The sequence below is a fragment of the Brienomyrus brachyistius genome, unplaced genomic scaffold (assembly GCF_023856365.1).
Source record: "Brienomyrus brachyistius isolate T26 unplaced genomic scaffold, BBRACH_0.4 scaffold68, whole genome shotgun sequence".
NCBI lineage: Eukaryota > Metazoa > Chordata > Actinopteri > Osteoglossiformes > Mormyridae > Brienomyrus > Brienomyrus brachyistius.
In genome coordinates, this window is record NW_026042343.1 from 863,157 (window position 1) to 883,952 (window position 20,796).

A 20,796-nucleotide genomic window follows, 5' to 3' on the forward strand; every position below is an offset into this window, starting at 1 on the left:
CTGGAGGTAGTTCTGGGGGGGGGGGGGGGTCTAGAGGACTGGTGGGGGTGGGGGGCATGAATGAGAAAGACCCAGATACAGAATAACAGCAGCAACCAAACAGGAATCTGATTCATGATCCTGCCTCGCAGGACAGTCACACATATTAAAGTGGGGTGTTTAAATAACAAAGGAAGCATAAACATCCGTGAAATGTTGGTTTATCCAAACTTATCTTTCCTTACCGTCAGAAGCACCCAAAGGGATTCCTTCGGTTCAGAGTCTCGGGTGCAGATGAGGTCATGGTACTGTCACGGGTCAGGGTGCCCTGACACCACACATTCAGCCAATCAGGGCACCACCTTCGCCAGACAGCACTGCACACTTTAACACACCACTGGGGGGGGGGGGCTATTCTGTTTGATTAGGGTTCCAACGCCAAAGTGGCATGGAACATTTTAATAGGACGGGAGCTGGGAGTTTGACTAAACAGTTTATTATAGTGTACACAGTGAATTAAGGCATGGGGGGGCCGATATCAGAGCCAGTATTACACAGATTAATTATATTAAAAGCAACGCAAAATCAGTACCACACAGATTAACTTGTGCAACATATCATTTGTTCAAAGAAACAAAATGATATCTTACCCGGGACAATGCTCTAAATCCTATTAGTTTTATTGTCACTGAAATGCTGTAAAGCAAAAATATATACCAGGATTTAAAATACATCTTTTAAAAGGCATAAGACAAATGTCAACATTTCTGATGCTAGTGTGGGAGATATGGGGTTTGCTGTTGTATTAAAACTGGGTTGTATTAAAACTACCCCAGCCTCATGCCCCAAGCTGCCTGACATGGGCTTCCGGTTCCACCCCCACACCCCTGATCACATTAAGTAGTTAGATGATGAATGGACAGATGGATGGATGGATGGATGGATGGACGGCTGGGTTTTTAAAAAAATCAGGACAAAAACCTATTTGTATCAAAACATCCTTAAAGTCTTGGTTATAATAACGATCTACCGAGAAGTTTACCTCATACCAAGGTCTGTCATGCAAAAGTGTGTCATTGTTACAGAATAGGTACTCAGTTTCAGTAGATCAGTATGTTTGCTCTCATGTAAACACAAAGGTGGTCCCAAGTCTCCCTAAATTCACCCCGACGTGGACGGAGTTCAACCTACAATCTTCAGTTTCACCAAATTAATTACAACCAAAATGATCACTGCAGTGTGACACACCTTAGACTACGTACGTTTTCTTAGTAAAAGAATATCCAGTATTTCAGCTAAATAAGACATCCTCATTATCTTTCTTAACACCAGTACACTTTCTAGTGCAAACAAATGAATATCTAAGTTAAACTGAAAAATCCAGTGTATTTTTCATTTTCCAAACCTATGATAGTATTATTTGTTTTGTAAAACTCTTCAAAAATTGCAAAGAAAACAGGTCAGTGTGTCTCACAATTAACCAAAAGCCTGCCTCATTTCATGACTATTAAGAGTTACGTCTGTTCACAGCCTCAGAGCAGAGAGCACACTGGGATGTTGAAGTCCTCCGTCTCAGTACTCGACAGTTACGGTTTTCGTCTTCAGATATTCATTCAGAGCTTCCTCCCCTGGAGAAGAAGAAGAGAAATAAAAAGCTTACAGCAAGATCACACAGAAGAATCACACTACACCAGTGTTTCCCAACCCAGTCCGTGGGGACCCACAGTCAGTCCATGTTTTTGCTCCCTGGCAGACAGTCCACATTTTTGCTCCCTGAACTGTCTGTGGGGGCCCGAGGACCGAACCGGGAAACCCTGCAATAGTACATCATACTGGCGGCCATGCAACTGTGCCACCTTCTGCTCAGTACACCAGTACATCGTGTGGGGCAATGGGAAGCGACATGGCCTCCCACCTTGAGGGGAGGGGGTTCAAATCACGGGCCACCTCTTTATGAGGGAGGGAGCTTGCATGTTTTTCTCATACTGTGCGGATTCAAGGCCATCGTGTTAGGGGGTATGGATGCATTTCTCTGGCCTTACTCTGGTGGCAGCCGAGGAGGAACCCCCCCCCCCATCCCTATGCGGCAGAATGTACCGAGGAGGCTAAGATGACATTTTGTCAGAGGGTCCAGAATCCCTTGCTATGTCCCTGTGCAGGTTTCCTTAAGTAACCTGATTCCTCTGTCCAGCACAGGATCTGAGCCCACAACAAAGCAGACACAAACATGCCAACCCATGAATGTCGGGCTCATGGTTCTCACCCAGGTCCTTGCCAAAGCCGGACTGCTTGAAGCCTCCGAAGGGTGCCGCCACGTCTGTCTTGTTGTAGGTGTTGATGAAGACTGTGCCCGCCTCCAGCCTCTCGCTCACGTAGAGCGCCCTGCCGATGTCGCGCGTGAACACGCCGGACGCCAGCCCGAACTCGGTGCCGTTGGCTCGCTTCAGCACGCCGTCCACATCGCTGACGAGGGGAGAGCGCTTGCTGAGGTTGGTGACTAACCCTAATCCTAACCTTAATTTTTATGTAAACAACAAACCTAAGAAATACATGACAAAGCAAGGATATCCTGTGAATGTAAGTGACCTAAGCATGTACACACACACACACACACACACACATACGTTTATACAGGGGTGGAACTTAAGGACGTTCATTAGTAGCCAACAAGGCTAGTTCTGTGAAAAATGTAGTCCGACGTGCAATTTAATTTTTACTAGCCAGCAGGCTATTTCTTTGTTTTTTTGTATTCACCTTTTTTGTGAATAGGCAAGCTAAATTTACAGCCCGGCCACACACACACACACACACACACACACACATACACACGGGTATCATCATATTAGCAAATTATGCATTTAACTCTCTTGAATGCTGTTTACTTTAGTAGAAGATGTTGTATATAACATCACTGACATGATGATCACGTCGGTCCTTGGCCTGTATGGAACGCACCTTCTCTACCACCCCTGAAGTGAACCACATCCCAACCCAACTTGACCCCCCCCCCCCCCCCACGTGGCCTCAGCTCACCCCTCCTTGAACTTAGAGATGATCATGATGGGGCCGAAAGACTCCTCGCATGCGATGTACATGTGGTCCTGCACGTCAGTGAAGACGGTCGGCTCAAAGAAGAAGCCTGTGGTGCAGGAGAGAAGCAGCCTTGTTTTTACGTCCAATATTAGACTGTTTGAATACTTAAATTGGAGCAAAACCAGTATAGCCCCATGTGTGGACAGACTCTCCGCAACTCCAAGAAATTCACTGCAATATGTATATATAGTATCAGTCACGAGTTCAAGCATACCTACTAAAAATTAGGTTCCTAAGTGACAAAGTTTTATATATTAAATCCTTGAAAAGGAAAATAGCACAAACCACAGCAGTATTATTTTTAACGTCAGTATTCCTCAGGCTTGCATTCCTGAACCTTCGCAGTCATGAAATCACCCAACATGAATCACCAGCTCTTCTGCAGAAATTTCCAGAGAGGTAGGGTGCAGCTGGACTGGTCTGATTTGACCCTTCTGTCCAGTTGGTCCCATGATACACCAACGGGATCGAGGTCTGGACACTGGGCCAGCCGGCTCATTAGTCTGAGTCATCATTCCCGCTCCTTCTTTGCCAAGTAGTTCTTGCAGAATTTTGAGGTATGTTTTGGCTTGTTTGGCTTGTTGAGTTTGCCACCTAATCAACTATAATGCTGATGGATTCTACAAATATCACCAGACCATCACACTGCATTCCCCATGTTTACCAGCGGGAATCGTACTCATGTCAAACTCATGTGTTAGCAGACTGCAGATATGATACATGTGGGATACACACACTTAAATAACAACACGAAAACACCTTCGGTGCCAAAAAAGGTGAATCATGCAGACGCTAATGAAGACACAGCACAACCACAAGACTGCATGATGTTACAGAAGTGCAGTGAACAACAAACCGAACAGCAGCCAGTCCACAGAAAGGCTATAAGCCTTACAAACATAACATCCAATGCAGAGAGTCTGCAGGGAACCACGCGGAGTGATCACATCTACAGGGTATCAGCCTGAGAAGAAGGGAAGGTGATGATGCTTGTAATATACAAGTGTGCAACACTAAGAAACACAGGAATGAGAATAAACAAGAGACATTGTTCAGAACCACTCTACTTTACAAATTTGTCTCAATCTCAGCCCAGTTCTTTAAATCTGTACTTTAAAAGGGAAATCACATTAGATGTAGGGTAACTTCCCAGGTTATTTTTTTTAAAGGCAAGGGTACCCTGGGTCCAGGTTACCCCTCCCTGAGTCGCCTGATGTGTGTTTGGCCCATAATATGCGGTGCTACAGTCCATAAGGCAGACCTCAGCTCTTCAGAATCCAGTCTTTATGAGTTCTCCAGCCCATGCAAACCTCTTCATCTTCCTCCGATCCTAAACTGTGGATTCTTCACAGCAGTTGGTCCTGATTGCCCAGCCATCACCCCCACCCCCCACCAGCATTTAGTTGATCCTGGATTTCAGGTTAATCATCCATGTGACTCAGGTGCATAAATTCTCGCATCCTGATGTTTTTGGCTACAGCAGTTACAGACCCTTGCAAAGATCCCACAATCGGTCTTTTCAATTGGAGCACATCCCTTAAAGCAGTTATGGACTGTCTTTTTTGTTGCTTAACTAAGTGCATTTTGACATTTTATACTCAATTACATTCAGGAAGGACAAATTTATGCTCATGCAACCTTTATTTTGGTAATCAGCAACCCTAACCTCTACACAATAATTGGCAGCAAAAAGTTAATAAGACAACAGTTAACTTCGAGAACATCTAACCAAGGCACTTTCATACTTAGGCCCATGTTTCAGACTTGGGCTTCAGACTGAAATCCACTTACCTTTGGAGAACATTAGATTAAAATTCACATGATTTTCCCGCAGCTGTACACAAACTTTAGACGTGGCACGGTAAAAAAACTTGAAGACCACACAGCCCAGCTCCTCTCACCTGGACGATCCACCTGCTTGCCTCCACAAACCAGTCTGGCACCCTCCTTCACACCTGTCTGGCTGTACTGGACCAGTTTGTCCAGGTGAGCTTTGTGGTTCTGCGGGCCGTGGTCGGTCGATCGGTCCAGCGGATCCCCAATTTTCATCTTCTTCACCTCCTCCACCTACAGAGGCCACCCGAGGCACACGTCACACAACAGGCAGACAGGCTAATTTTATTAACTTTGCACAAGAAGCATCACCAAAGATCACTTCCAAAGTCTCATAATTTCAAAATTAATTGGAGAAGATTTAGCAGATATCAGCTTCTGGGCCAGAGAAAAGTTATGCAGGGAACATCCAAGGTGAACTACAGGTGACATTGAGATACCTACCACCCTCTGGACGAACTGGTCGTGAATGGACTCTTCCACAAAGACCCTCCCAGCTGCGATGCAGTTCTCCCCCTTGTTGAAGAAGACGGCACTCATGCCCTGAGAGACACAGAGGGTCCAGCAGTGAGCGACATCTCCTCCCACATCTCCTTACTGACAAAGGAACTCAATCATCATCTCACGTACCAAAACCAAACTCCAACCCTTCCTCCGCTCAGCCAATTAAATAAAATCTCACCCCACTCAAGGTGTCCCCTGTCTTTTCATGCATTCCTGCTGTGCCTCCTGAGATAGGTTCCAGACTCACTGGAACATGGATGGACGGATGAAATAAATGACATAATTCGACATGGTGAGCTCAGTCACGAACTCACCATGCGTATGGCCTTGTCCATGTCGCAGTCGCTGAAGATGATGAGGGGAGACTTGCCTCCCAGCTCCAGAGAGACCTTCTTCACGTTACTGACTGCGCAGCTGCAAGAGGCGAGAGCGCACAGGAGAGCCTGGATGTCACACACAGTGCACAGTGCTGCCAGCGGTGGTGGCTGGATTGAATCATCGTTTACCTCTTCATGATCTGCTTGCCGATCTCGGTGGAACCGGTAAAGCCCAGTTTGCGCACATCCGGGTGGTCAGACAGACGCTGGCCCACCAGGGACCCTGTGTGGTAATCCCTCATTACATCATTTACACAAAATGGCGCGTTAAACAGGGAAAAAGAGAAGACGGAATGCAGCATGTGACTGGACCGGCTGCCCCGGTTCTGTACCTGCCCCGGGCAGGATGTTGACCACACCCTTGGGAAAGCCAGCCCTCGCCGTCAGCTCTGCAAACTTCAGTGCGGTCAGAGGCGTCACCTGCTCAGAGAGGACTTTGTCATTCAAGGCGAGGGCTCTTAACCTAGGTTAGATCTGAGACATTATAGAACCCGAACAAACCAAGACCGGTAACTCTCATGCAAAAGCTGTTTCTGATTGACAGGAAGTTTATAAAGTGACGTAAACTGGCCGCAGCGCAGAGTGTAATGCAGGATTCCCCTAACCCCCACAGAGACCCCACGCCATTACACTTTACGGAGTACCTTAGAAACCGCCATGACCGGCTGTTCCGAATCACCCTACCCATTACTGCTGCCTACCGAATATTAATGCTACCTATTTCAGTTATAATTTTAATTATCTTACTTCACTCATCCTGCTCACTATCATTTATTCATCATTTAACTCCTTTTATTTATATATTCCCACCCACTGTGACTATTTGATAATTATCTCTGCTCCGCAGGGAGTTTCTCAGCCAGACTGCTGCTTTTCTACATGAGACGCCACAGACCTTCATGGCATATTTTCACAATGACAATAAAGGTGTCCTGTGTCTTATGGGAGAAAGGCCACTGCAATACAGAACTTAGGAAATCCATTTGAGTTTCCCTCACTGGCTGCACTGGGAAACATTAACAATTACAGATGGACCACTTAATCGGGCAGAAGAAAAACTTTTAAGCATTTTATGGCAATATTGTGGCCGACATTGTGATTGACAAGCAGCCACACGGATCACTCACTTCATCAGCTGCTGCAGTGAGCTTTATCAGAACCTACAGCAGTGAACCTACACGGCAGCCGGAGGCACATCAGGTTCGCATCATGAATAACATCACCACACAGCCAAAACGATCCCAGTCTTTAAACATATTGTTTCGTAACTTTGCTCAGAAACTGAACTACCATTACTGGTATTGCAATTTTATGTCTTGCTTTTAAAACGCTGCATGCCCTTGTTTAAAGTGTGATTAATATTTAAAGTTAAATTATTATTGTTTTTGTACATTATTAACGTTAAATATGTACATTTAAGCGGTTATATTACTCATTTGTTATTTTTCTACTTAAGGAAATCGTTGTCCCTCCCCCCAAAAAACCCACTGAAAAACCCAAATCGATCAACCTCTATTCCCAACTAAGCATCAGTGTTACACTGGGGTGTCTGAGGTCCCACAGGGATTCAACGCATAGTTTTGTGGTAGCAGGCCACCTAAAACTGCCATTTATGGTTATGTATAAATCTCCATAAACACTGGGTGTGCTAAAGGGGGCGCAGGGGTCACACACTCACCTGGGCTGGTTTAAGAACCACTGTGTTGCCTGCAGCCAGACAAGCTGCCGTCTTCCAGGCGAGCATCATTAGGGGATAATTCCAAGGAATCACAATAGCACACACCCTGAAAGACACAGCAGCTTCAACCAGGGAAACAGCAGCAGAAACCCTCACCCTGAAAGACACAGCAGCTTCAACCAGGGAAACAGCAGCAGAAACCCTCACCCTGAAAGACACAGCAGCTTCAACCAGGGAAACAGCAGCAGAAACCCTCACCCTGAAAGACACAGCAGCTACAACCAGGGAAACAGCAGCAGAAACCCTCACCCTGAAAGACACAGCAGCCACAACCAGGGAAACAGCAGCAGAAACCCTCACCCTGAAAGACACAGCAGCTACAACCAGGGAAACAGCAGCAGAAACCCTCACCCTGAAAGACACAGCAGCTACAACCAGGGAAACAGCAGCAGAAACCCTCACCCTGAAAGACACAGCAGCTACAACCAGGGAAAGAGCAGCAGAAACCCTCACAGAGTGGGTCTTGGGTATAAACTGTGCCGAAGACCACAAATTAGTTGTGATCAAATAGCTTTTTTAAGCTCTATAGTTGTTTGTGTCATTTTGGATTAAACAAAACGCTAAGCGAAAACAAAAACCCGCCAACAACAATACAATAATAAAAAAAAAAAAGATTTTTAAATGTTCATAGAGATCTGCCATGCAAAATAATTAAATGTAAACATGCTTAAATCGCCATTTCTCCCCCTCCTCTGGCACTCCGTCTATAATGATTCTGTTCAGACCAGTTTAAAAGCCGAGACAGTCAGACACTCATTTCCATAAATAATCACTGTCACACAGAGAATTATAACATGCTAATGTGTCACCCTGCCAAGTCCCATTGGACAGCCTATCACGCATCTGCGCCGGGCGTCTCACCCAATAGGCTCCCTCCTTGTGAAGGTGAGGTTACGACTGGGCCGGGCCTGATTGATGGGGATCGTGCTGCCCTGTGCAGGGAAGATGGAATTAGTCAAAATTAAACACCTGCTGTCATAATACTCACCCACTTTGGGGAAACAGGAAAATGACTTTGAAGCTGCCCTCAAAAGTGAGCTAAACGTAGCACCAGACAACCATCTGCACGGAGATGCACTACAGCAGCGTTTCTCAAACTTATCTGTCCTGGGGAACCAGTCATGTCAGGCTTTGGGGCTGCAGGACCCTGCATAAACGACTGGCCCCAACCCCCCGCCCCGCGAATGCGTATCTGCATTGATAGATGGATATGATTACTATAGATAGATAGTATTACTATTATTATTATTGTTATTATTATCATACCTGACCTGACCTGACTGAATTTTGATTGGTGCACAAGAGAGGCTCCCCGGACCGACAGGAACCCTCTCACGGACCAGCAGGAACCTTCTCACGGACCGGCAGGAACCCTCTCACGGACCGACAGGAACCCTCTCACGGACCGACAGGAACCCTCTCACGGACCGACAGGAACCCTCTCACGGACCAGCAGGAACCTTCTCACGGACCAGCAGGAACCCTTTCACAGACCGGCAGGAACCTTCTCACGGACCGGCAGGAACCCTCTCACGGACCAGCACCAGTTCACGGGCCATAGTTTGAGAAACGCTGCGCTACAGTACACGTGCATGTACTCCTGGGTTTCCCGACTGTTTATAGGATGTTTAAGAGTTTTAGGTTGTTTTCGCTGTACGGCCATTTTAGGAGTTAAAACAAACAAATGGTGGGTACCATGTTCGAGTGGATTGGCCAGTCAGTCACTAACATGGTACAGAGAAGGTCATTCACACAAAAGGCAGCCTCACTTGAATCTTGTCACACCAGCCGGCGAAGTAGCGGAAGGTCTGGATGGACATGCCCACGTGCGTCTTCAGGGCCAGGGTGTAGACGGCGCCCGAGTCGAGGGCCTCGATGGTGGCCAGCTCCTCCTGGTGTTCCTCCATCAGATCAGCCAGCCTGATTGTGGAAGATGATAACAGCACATACTGACACGTGTCGTGTACAGGACAGGCAGAGGATGGATATTCCGTTACCCAGGGTAACCTACAGCGAGAGAGAGAGATAGAGAGAGCGAAAGATAGGGAGGGAGAGAGAGAGAGAGAAAGAGAGAAGGAAGGAACGAAAGAAAGAAACAAAGAAAGAAAACAGAAGGCCGATACAAAAGGAAAGAGAGTGAGAGACTGTGTCAGAAAAAAGGGAGCAGGGATGACAGGAAAAGAGGAGGTAGGCAAAGAGTAAGAAAGGGGTAGAGAGAGAGATCGGCAGAGAGAGAGGGAGAGGCAGAAAAGGGAAGAGAGGGATGGAGAGCAAGCTGACAAAAGAGCCCACCTGTAGATCAGCCTGCCCCGGTCACGGGGGTTCATTGTGGCCCATCGCCCCTCCTGAAAGGCCCCCTTTGCAGCCGCCACTGCTCGATCCACGTCTGGCACTTGGGCCAGGGATACCTCACAAACTGCCTGAGGGTTAGGGTTAGGGTTAGGGTCACTGCTCGATCCACGTCTGGCACTTGGGCCAGGGATACCTCACAAACTGCCTGAGGGTTAGGGTTAGGGTTAGGGTCACTGCTCGATCCACGTCTGGCACTTGGGCCAGGGATACCTCACAAACTGCCTGAGGGTTAGGGTTAGGGTTAGGGTTAGGGTCACTGCTCGATCCACGTCTGGCACTTGGGCCAGGGATACCTCACAAACTGCCTGAAGGGGGGAGAGGGGGAGGGACGCGGCACAAATGTCTAGATATAGCAACAACACATTTCTTCATGGGTGCCTTTTTTGCTTGTCACTTCCTTAGCTCCCGTTTCTTATATTCTTAAAATATGCCGTGTTAAATACCACGTTTCAACGACGGCCTGACCAATATGAAACTTAGGTCTTCTGATAAATTACTCAGACTGTACGTTTTAATCAACAATGACCAAAGTATACTGAGGTTAGACCAATGACTCACATCAAACAGCAATCTCACAATGCTTCATAGTCCATTGTGTGTCTGTTGTGTGTCATCTGTCATGTCAAATGTTACAACTGTTATGTGTGTGCGCTGCTCCTCTATGCCTTTTAAATTGCCCCCCGGGGACAAATAAAGTTTTTTAATTTGAATTTGAATGAATTTCACCATCCATGTTGCTGTTTTCAGAGATGGACGGCAGTGGGTAATCTCCTTACCTGGCCATCATTGGGGTTAATGGTTTGGTATGTCTTTCCACCTTCTGCATCCACGAACTCCCCATTGATGAACAGCTGGTGGGGCATGTGGATGGTCATGTCGTTTACATCCCTCTCCACCTGTTCAAGAGACCAAGGATAAGACACTGGGCAGAGCGTGAAGGGGTCCCCCAGCCTCCAACGATCACCACTTCCTCAGTGGCACCATCTCATGGTGAAGAAGATGCTTACATAGTCCACCACCAGCTCCTCTTCCATGTCCTCCCCACGCAGCTTCCGCACACACGTCTGGATGAACTCCTGGAAGGTGGTGGCCATGTAGATGTCCTCGTTCTGAAGCTGAAGCTGGCTGGCCCTCAGCTTCACCTCCTCCACCAGCCTGACACAGCAGAGCAGAATCGTCTGATGTCTCGCAGATGCAGGAGCCTGGCAGCACAGGCTTACAAAAGAGAGTTACACGGACACAAGAAACTGCAAGGCTCGGGGTGTAGCCATCATGAACGGGCCTAAGTATGGAGAATGACATATAAAAAAAATCTCATGGGACCAAAGATCCTGAAAAGTAAGAAAATGAACTAGTCATTACAGAAAAGATCTCGCTTCATTATGAAAAAACTAAGGGGTGTATATTATATATAATAGAAAGAGTGTTTGTTGAATATATTAAATCAGAACTGTTTTGAAATCTTTAGGAATAGCACAGGCTTCCACTTGTCTGCAGGTTCCATGCAGCACAAAGCCAGCCATGGAAGACATGAGGTCAGGGGCGCTGTAAAGAGTAGGGGCCCCAATTTTTTTTAAATTATAATTGGATTGTTCTGGGGACCCAGAATTCATTCATGGGGGCCAAAATCACCCTGGCATGAGCTCATTGTCATTTTACCAAGACCTTAAATAACTTTGAATTCAGTTAATTAGTACAGCAGTAAAAAGAAAAAAGTCTACCTGACCACATCCATGGAGGCCGCGCCAGACTTGAAGAAATCCGTTGAATCCTCGATCACATCCAGGTTAGTCAGAATGCTTTTCCAGACAACCTGTAGCCAGAAGGGGAAAGGAAATTGCTAATACTGTCCCCCAGGTGCCCCCTGCCAATCCTCCCCTGGTGCAACATGGGACAGCGAGATGGCCGACGGAAGCGACTGCAGCTCGGCAGAAGTACCCGCATTTCCTCCGTGAACGCCTTCTCTTCCTCCGTAAGCTCAACCGCCTCGCTGCTTCCGGTGTGGAAATAGTGAGCGGCCGGAATCATCTTCCCGTCCTCAAACTGAAGGTTCTTCACCAGCAGCTGCAAACCACCACAGCGGAGAAGCAGCAGATGAAGAGACACAGACACACACCCCCTGGGCTCACATGTGTCTAACTGCACAATGAATATATTCTGTTATCTGACTAGAAACGGAGCTCAAATGTCATGTTCCAAGTGTAAGATATTTATTAATTACATAATTTGTTAACACTTTACTCAAAGCACCCAAGTATAATGCATTATGGACACCTTCATAATGCATAATAATGCATTCACAAAGTATTATAAACGTGGCTATATTTATAAAATAGCATAAAACACTGTAGCCATGGTCATTATGCATCATGAATGCTCTCTGTAGCTCATCTATAATGTACTACAGATACCTTTATAATGCATTATAACGGCGTGTATAAGCATTAAGGATGCTTTGTACTGCATTATAAAGGTATCTATAGTATATCTATAGTACATTATAGATGAAAGCTTCATAAGGCAGTCATAATGCATGATATACATGGTTATAATGTGTTATGCCTTTCTATGAATAAAGCCATATTTACAAAATGAATGTGAATACATTATGAATGCATTATTATGCATTATGAAGGTACCTATAATGCATTATACATGGGTCCTTTAAGTAAAATGTTAATGATTATTTTTATTAATTCGGTCTGTTCAGATGATGGTGAAAGCCAGTCCTGTTTCTTATTAGATATTCACAGTCACGCTTCACACATTATTTCACTACGTCTTCTTTGGCTGTATCTATCAGTAGAAAATGTTTCCTAAACCCTTCACAGACATTACGTTGTGTAACAATAATTGTGTAGAGCGTAGCTGTGTGACTGATACGGCAGCGAATGCGGCAGGGTGACTAAAAGCAAACCAACAGCCGGTGGAAAGCAACCAACTGTTCCATGGACCAACAGCGAGATGGCAAGTAGGGTAAGTCTGCAAAGTAAGTCAGCTGCACCGAAACACAAAGCTTCAATTCAACAGACAAACATAAGTATTAGAAAGCACCATGAATAAACTGAACTATTTGAAATTTCATGGATTCATGGATAAAACCAGTTGCTGAATCACATGTATAACTGGGGGGGGGGCAGACCCTTTCATTATCATCCATCACCCTCAATCAGTTGACTTCCTCTTTGCTTTCCAGTCTCTTTCAGTGTGGGTGGATTACATAACTCCATACAAAGAGCCCTTCTACCCCAGCCAAAGGTCAAAGAGTTTGGTTACAGAGCAACAAAGTTATGTCTCTGCAAACTGTGAGCGTCTGTTTCAAAAACCAATGCTAACAGCTGGAAGCTGACTTTTTAAAAAAAAAAAAAAAAAAAAAACACCACTGCCTTGCATCTCCACAGAAATCCCTCCCGACTCCTTAATGCCATACCGCCTTGTCGTCGTTGCCAAAAAGCATGAGGCCTCCCTTGGTCACCGAGGCGGGGCGCCTGGCGCCCGTGATCACCAGGGGCTGCCCGCTGGTCACAGCACCGTCGTCCAGCAGCGTGGAGCCAAAGAACGTCACTTTCTGCGGAGAGAGAACGACTGCAGTGTTCACTGCCTTACCTCATAACTCCCAGAGCGCTGAAATTTAAACAGCAGAAGGAAAGCACTGGCAAAGGGATGCATCATTATATTTTAAAAAGTCACACAGAGTATTCTTGAAAGTAAATCAAGTTTCCATGAGCTTTAGGTGATGTGCTAGGGGTGTAATATCCAAATCATTTTATTCCACTTAGGAAGAAGTAAACCACCAATCACACACAACTGAGACAGCACAACAACACCAAAGCAAAGCAACATGATTGGTTCACATCTCGGACATGCCGTAACATAGGGTATTTCGTCCAATAAGTAGACCTGGAGACAATGCAGCCTACTTACCTGACTTTCCACCTCTGCCCAGGCTCCTGGCACCTTGTCATTGCCTCTGATCCAGTTGTGCAAGGCTGCCGCAGGCTGGTTCCAGTCGATCTGTACCCAAATGGATGTTTAAAATCCCTGGTTTGCTTTTCTGCTCACGTGATTCTTTCTCCACTTATTTAAGATTTCATTTAAATTGCTAAACTGTGGGGGTGGTGCAATGGTTAGCACTGTTGCCTCACACCTCTGGGACCTGGGTTCGAATCTCTGCCTGGGTCACATGTGTGTGGAGTTTGCATGTTCTCCCCATGTCGTTGTGGGGTTCCCTGCGGGTACTCCGGTTTCCCCCCACAGTCCAAAAACATGCGGAGGCTAATTGGACTTGCTAAATTGCCTGTAGGAATGCATGTGAGAGTGAATGGGTTATTCCCAGCCTCGTGCCCATTGCTTCGGACCCCGAAGAAAATGGATGGATGGATGTTAAACTGTGTAAAACTCCCTCCTACACTGTTGGACATTTCACTGCAGCAGTTTAGACCAGCCATGTTTATGTGCAACATCATGGGATGCAAACCAGTAACATACTGGCCGAAAACCCATCATGTGAAGACTCCTCATCTAATATAATTGTACGCTATAACCATTAATAATAATTGATACTTTTATTGATCCCCATGGGGAAATTCTCTTTATGCCTCCCCGAGTTGCTCTCTGTAGATGACAGCAAGCTGGCTGTGAAGGGCAGCCACCCATATCGGCGCCCAGGAGTTAAGGGCCCTGCTGAAGGACCCACAGATGCGCCGAGGCTCAAACCGGCGACCTTCCACTGACAGGCACAGAGGCCAAGCCCACTGAGCCCAGCACTGCCCATAGCAAAAACGAGTCAAAAGTATGAAAATAAATTACACAGCAGTATTAAGTAAACCTCATGAATTTGTTGTTTTAAATATCTTAAAATCTTAAATGGTGATAAATGTGATATTAAGAAAGTTTCACTTTCATTGTTACTCTTCTTTATTGAGATGATGATGATTCAGGAATGCGACTCAGGAAGATCCACAGTCCAGGCCTAACACTGTCCTACAGTGATCTTAAGAGCTCATCTACGTTGTCTTCTGGCTTTGCTGCGCCTACCTTTGCATTCTCTTTCTTCTGAATCCCCTCGTAGGTGGCGCCCTCATCCGGCTGAGGGATCTTCGGAGCCCGGCCTGCCGCGATCAGTCGCACCGCTTCGACCTGCAAAGGCCAACCGCGCGGGTCACATGGGAAAGGTCTCTGAACACCACTGACGAATTTCGACAAGGGGTCTCTGGGTAACAGAGCAAAGTACACAAGTAAACAAGAAGAAGCACCTGCAATGGATGATGGGAAACAGGACTTTGAAAGTCATGGTAGGTGGGACTTTCACTTCCTATTGGCTGATTTTACTCGCTGGTTGACAGCATGTGATGATCCCATCCACTGCAGCTTTCAAAGCCTGTATCTTAAAGGGGTCATTCGGCCAGATACTCACCGTTCCTTTCACCCCCTCAGGAAAGAGGAACCTCTTGTAGATGGTGTTGACTGTGTCATCTGGTTCCACATCACACTGTCTCTGCAAGAGAATGGGTCCGGTGTCCAGTCCGTCATCTGCCCAGAACACTGTGAACCCAGCCTTCAGATCTCCATGGATCAGGGTCCTGGGGTGAAAGTACATATAAATAAATTAGCATATTGTTTGACCACAGCTGAACATTTCAAAACCCTCCACTGGGCAGACTCAACAGGTGACGTGAATCACTGACCGATTTAACTTAAATTTCATGATTTTATGGTTCCACGCTGATTCAATCGGCTAATAGCAGGCTACATTTCACCCATTTCCTGTTTCTTTCACCGAAGTGTCCAAGAGTCAAGAAGCACTGTAAAATTCTGCTAATTATAAGTAAAATGTAAAGTATAATAAGCTTAGCAAAAAGGATTGAAACCAGTTTATGGCGGAATTAACCAGTTTATGGCGGAAGCTCCTCGGTGCCGGGGCAGGAGAGAGGGATGGTAGATGATGGAGCCGTGTTTAGGGAAGTCTATGACTTCCATGGGGATGAACTGGGAGCAGAAGGGCAGGACATTGAGTTCAGCCCCCACTCCTTCGTACTGGTCCACCACCTCGGAGATGGCCTGCCCCTTCACACGCCACCGCGGGAACTTGAAGACGGCCACGCCATCCTTCTCGGCCTCTGCGGCTGCACAGCAAAAACACAGTGAGTGAGTCAGGCTGCGTTTTCCAGGTCTCCAGTCACCAGGAGGTCGTGAGTTATTATATTTTTTTATTTTTCAAATGCAGAACTGGACTGCAAATATAGGTGGTTCAAGAGACTCCATGAAATCACCAGTTACTATTTCAGCATTTATAGATTTTTTTAAGCTCCTTTGCAGATAATACAAATGGTTGCTAAGAAATGTTAGCATGCTCCACCAGCTCCCTTTTGCCCCCCCCCCCTCGGCCAATGCATGCAGGAGGGCCTAAGACTCACCCAAGGGGTCTGCCTTCCCGTCCTTGTCGGGGATGGTGAACACCCCCACAACCGTGTGCCCTTCCTTCCGCAGTTCCTTGTACACCTCCTGCCCGAACAGACTCTGTCCAATTACAGCGATTCTCATGGTGGATACTTACAAACTTCTGAAAAAAGAAAATAAATAGTTTTAAATAAATAAATAGGGCTTTAAATTGTTTTTTCCAAGTAAAATTTCTATGTTTAATATATTTCACATGTGTTCCACGTTCATATGTATCTACAGCATCAAAAGGATAAGGTATAGCAATTACTGATGTCATACCTAATACTGTTATTGGACGGAGGATGATCTCTTAATGAAGGTGTAAAATACTCCACCTTTGCATCACTTCAAATAATTCCATGCTCTGCGAGACCAAGCTCAGTTATTTCTCCAAGAACTATGAGAGACAAAATTCATTTTGCCTGGTAACAATGCCTGGTCTTTCTAGGAAAATGTGACCTATGCCGTTTTTAACTGTTCAGAACATTCAGATCCACGAGGTTTGTCAAGGACAATGTCCCACAATGGTGCTTTGACATTCCCTTTTAAGACTGCAGCAGCATTCAGACTCACATTCAATTAAAATCCACCGTCTCCTTTTAATGCATTTCAGTCGTTATCAGCTTATCTGCTTATATTACGGCTAAGGAGACAATGTACTATTTCTGACGTCATCAAAGCAGCTATAACAATTACGTGCTATACATGCATTCTCAAGTCCCTCTCCTCCCTGTTTTCATCATGCATTTAATTGGCATTAATTCTGCAGCTGCTACAAAGCAGGGAAACAAAAACACCAATGTAAAGAAAAGCTTCCAGTTTAAGCCAATCACTTTGCAGAATGGAGTCGTGCCTTCGGAGGTTTAACCAATCACAGTCACCCGTGGATGAATCTCAATGAACCGACGTGACAGTTCGTCAAATAAGCAAAAACTTCAAAGTAAACAGTCGGCCATTTATTAATATTACTGATCAGCAGCAATAGCATTCGTATTTATCATAGGCAAGTGAAAATTAAAAGGGTATACACTTCCACAAAGTAAAGTCTGCAGCTCGACGCAACTATCTAACATAAATGTCACGATTGACCTGACGTTGAATGAATGCAGCACGGCAATAAAAAAATTATTTTTTGAAAATGTGAAACATGTCTGGTTTAAAGGAGGTGCCAAAAACGCATTACAAATCATATTTTATCTTACCACAGATGCAGTAGCAATACAGCAGCGCAAAAGTTAATCACTTGCACAGGATTTAAAAAAAAATCGTACCAGTTCTTCTTTCGGTCGCAGTACTGGAGAGAGTAAAGTATCGTACCTATATATTCCGTCCAGTTGCGGAAACACTTGGCATAGGACGCGTACAGTAATTGCACAAGGTCTGAATAATAAGTAACATCACCAAATAGTTCGACAGAGGTAATGAAAGGGCGTAAACTTTGTACTTGCCTCTGGAACTTAAGAAAAGCTTTGTGTTCTCTTAAAGACACAGTACGCCAATTACCACCCGCCCTAAGATGGACCCCCCAAGCCTCCATCCTCGCGCAAGCTGCTTTTGTTAGATAAAGATGTCGCTTTCAGTTCCAGAAGCTTAACATCAGAATTGTGCACATTCATCGCAAGATTGGGAAACATCATTTATCCAAGACAAGCACATGTAATCGCTGTTGCGACAACGACAAACATGATCAACACTAGTTCTCCGGTCCTGTGGGTGTTTAAATGCACTCTATGTATGAACATATTGTACATATCTCCATTACAGCGCATAAATTCAATGTTTCTAGGTGTCGTTATATCATATTTGTTTAGTCCATATCCGAAAAGAAGGTTTATAAGCAACATAACTTGTCTGGATATGGATAAACTGCTAATCTATCTTATTTATTGGTAATTTTGTTCTTTGTTGAAGTAGCATGTCAGATAAGTATTATTATATACTTTCGCTTGGAAGTAGGCCTACTTGCAACTACTATTCACAAAGGGTACAAAACGTGTAGCTCTTAAATACATATTAACTGTAGAAATCTTTATGTCTACAGCCAAGCTTAACTTATTTAACTGACATAAAAGGATGTTGGGTTTTATAAAAGGGAAATACACTGGACATTAGAACTTTTATTAGCCCAATAAAAAATGGTTGTGAGAACAATCGTTGCACTGCAGTCGAAAGGTCTTAAAACAGTTTCTGAGCAATGGTGCTGTAAGACCATATTTACAGCATTACAATACAGCCCACTGCACAGAAATAACATAATTAAAATGATTATTTTATCAGTTGTTCCATAGCGTTTTATCACACATTCTTAGTGACACTGAAAATTCAGAACAGCACAACTTGTCACCGCAACCTTAAACTTTCTAATAAGACTGCTTCCACTTTTTATGCGATAAAAGTCCATTGTTACGCTATCTGGCTGAAAGTTGCTATCTTTGGTGTTCAGGAGCCAGGGGCCATTTGAGATGCCATTGACCTGCTGTGATAGCGCTGCTGATCCAGGGACAGGGGCTGAAGGGGGTGGGGGCCACAGGTGGAGACAGTCCGGTTCTGCCAGTCAGAGAGGCACAGAAGCGCACCACTTAGATCCGCCCATCTCTGGGGAACCAACCGGAACCACAGTTTATCATGCAAGATACTCAGCTCTCATTGCAGTGACACCCTACGCTGTCACACGCTGTAACCCCTTCAGTGTGCATAACATACATACATACACACACACACACAAACACACACACACACACACACACACACACATATATATATATATATATATATATATATATATATATATATATATATATAGGATACACACATGTTGGAGTGGAAGGTATTTATAATATTGCGCATTTTTCTATCATATTGTAAAATTATTCTACACACACTTCAGTTAAACTCAACTTTGTTCTGAATGTTGCTGAGTTAGTTATTGAGTCAGGCGCTTCTACAAAATCACCAGGTCATACCATGTCAAAAAATCGCGCTGTCCTTCAGTGGTACAGTTATTCATTAACGCAAGGCATAAGTCCTTGGCGTAACAGGATGTTCAACAGAAGAAACCCGTCGACGAGGTCCAACCAACGGCATCTGAACCCGCTAAGAAGAGACTTCTGAAGATAATAGAATTTAGAAAATGGACTGACGCGTTGATCTTTTATCCACTTAAGAGTAGAAACGGTGCGAGCATATATATATATATATATATATATATATATATATAAGACCCACTGTAACAAAACTATCATGCACATGTAAGCAAACAAATTCACATTACGAATGGACGCTTTGATACGCATCTATAACACACAAACCAGTTGTTACATACATGCACACGCAAGCAGACACCATTCAATACGTTTTAACATTCACTCTGCACAGCTGCGGCAGTCTGGGATTCACGACGAGGTTTAATATTTAATTTGACTTAGTTCGTTACCCCCCCCCCTAAAAAAAAACAAAAAAAAACGTTTACATTTAAATTAAGTTGTGCCCTCAACATCAAATTTTCTCCTATACCAAGTGTTTCAGCTTCTTAAGATGAACAAATCTTATATTTAACCACATGGGGGCATTTCTGTACTATAAACAAAACTTCAGTCCCCTTTAGCAAGCCGAAATAGTTCTGTTCCGCTAAAGAATATATATGCGGAGAAGCGAAACCATAATCAGTTATTACAAATACAAAGAAAGAATATTTTTTTTTATTCTAGCTGCGCTCAAAAGCCCAAGAAGAATTAAATAAATACGACGGCTGACTAACAAAGCCAGGAACGCGTGATAAAGTTTACACACGTCCTGCGGCTGCGGCTGCTTCCGCCACGTATTAACAGGTTAATAGTTTCCAAACGTCGCTGTAAAACGGCCCAGCGAGAGCTCCGGAACCGGCTTGCAATGGCACGTCCTCGCCGGGCAGGGCGCTGTTGAACACGCAGGCAGGGAGACAAATCTGCTTTCTCAAGTTTGTTTTAAATCCCGTGACAGTATGAGACACGTGTGGGAAAAGCTGGATTTAAACACTAAGTAAATATCCATAATTAAAGAGTACAATTTGGTAGCACTGCTGCCTCGTACCTCAAGTGTCCAGGGTTGAATCCTGCTGATATTCTTCTTATGAGTTTGCATGTCCTCCACATGTTTTGTGGATTTCTTCCAGGAACTCTAGCTTCCTCCGGCAACCCAAAGGCAAGCAATCATGGTAATTTACATCTCTAAATGCCATGCAGAGGACGAGCTTCCCACCCAGGGTGCTACCCTGCCATGTGTTAGAGTAGGATCTAGGTACCTTGTGTGCTGTTCAAGATAAGTAGAGGATGTATGTCCAAAATCAACGCCATCTATATCATCTGTATCTATTGTCCAAAAATCTTAAACTCTGGGAAATACTGAGAGGCAGTAAAGGGTACTATAAGGAAGACTGGAATGTAGCCTTCAATCAAGAATGCCCTCATTTCCGAAGAAATGCTGGAAGTCTGCTCAGCTGGC

At 44.9% G+C, this 20,796-nt stretch overlaps 1 protein-coding gene across 7 annotated transcripts; it reads right to left on the minus strand.

Moving 5' to 3' along the window:
• Positions 1 to 638: 638 nt before the first annotated feature.
• aldh1l1 (aldehyde dehydrogenase 1 family, member L1) lies at positions 639 to 17,891 on the minus strand. 7 transcript variants are annotated; one of them, XM_049002424.1, is made up of 24 exons: positions 17,520 to 17,745; positions 16,597 to 16,714; positions 16,293 to 16,438; positions 15,767 to 16,001; positions 15,293 to 15,458; positions 14,914 to 15,015; positions 13,801 to 13,890; positions 13,307 to 13,444; positions 11,815 to 11,940; positions 11,598 to 11,689; positions 10,884 to 11,031; positions 10,653 to 10,772; positions 9,817 to 9,944; positions 9,294 to 9,444; positions 8,386 to 8,456; positions 7,465 to 7,570; positions 6,119 to 6,206; positions 5,916 to 6,009; positions 5,724 to 5,823; positions 5,350 to 5,448; positions 4,974 to 5,139; positions 3,013 to 3,118; positions 2,243 to 2,442; positions 639 to 1,607 (listed from the first exon to the last, which is right to left on the minus strand). In XM_049002424.1, exons 3-24 carry the CDS (start codon positions 16,417 to 16,419, stop codon positions 1,552 to 1,554), a joined length of 2,709 nt encoding a protein of 902 aa, XP_048858381.1. In that variant the 5' UTR covers positions 16,420 to 16,438; positions 16,597 to 16,714; positions 17,520 to 17,745; the 3' UTR covers positions 639 to 1,551. The 7 variants fall into 7 exon arrangements, with proteins under 7 accessions (XP_048858381.1, XP_048858382.1, XP_048858384.1 ...); XM_049002425.1 differs by having other exon boundaries at positions 17,589 to 17,743; XM_049002427.1 differs by having other exon boundaries at positions 17,635 to 17,652.
• Positions 17,892 to 20,796: the final 2,905 nt, after the last annotated feature.

Excerpts from the sequence above, each read along its gene's own strand:
- aldh1l1 (XM_049002428.1), bottom strand. The coding sequence starts at position 16,419 with ATGAGAATCGCTGTAATTGGACAGAGTCTGTTCGGGCAGGAGGTGTAC. Across the intron at positions 9,445-9,816 it reads CGGGGCAGGCTGATCTACAG|GCTGGCTGATCTGATGGAGG; the intron begins GTGGGCTCTTTT and ends TTCCACAATCAG. Across the intron at positions 3,119-4,973 it reads CAAGCAGGTGGATCGTCCAG|GCTTCTTCTTTGAGCCGACC; the intron begins GTGAGAGGAGCT and ends CCTGCACCACAG.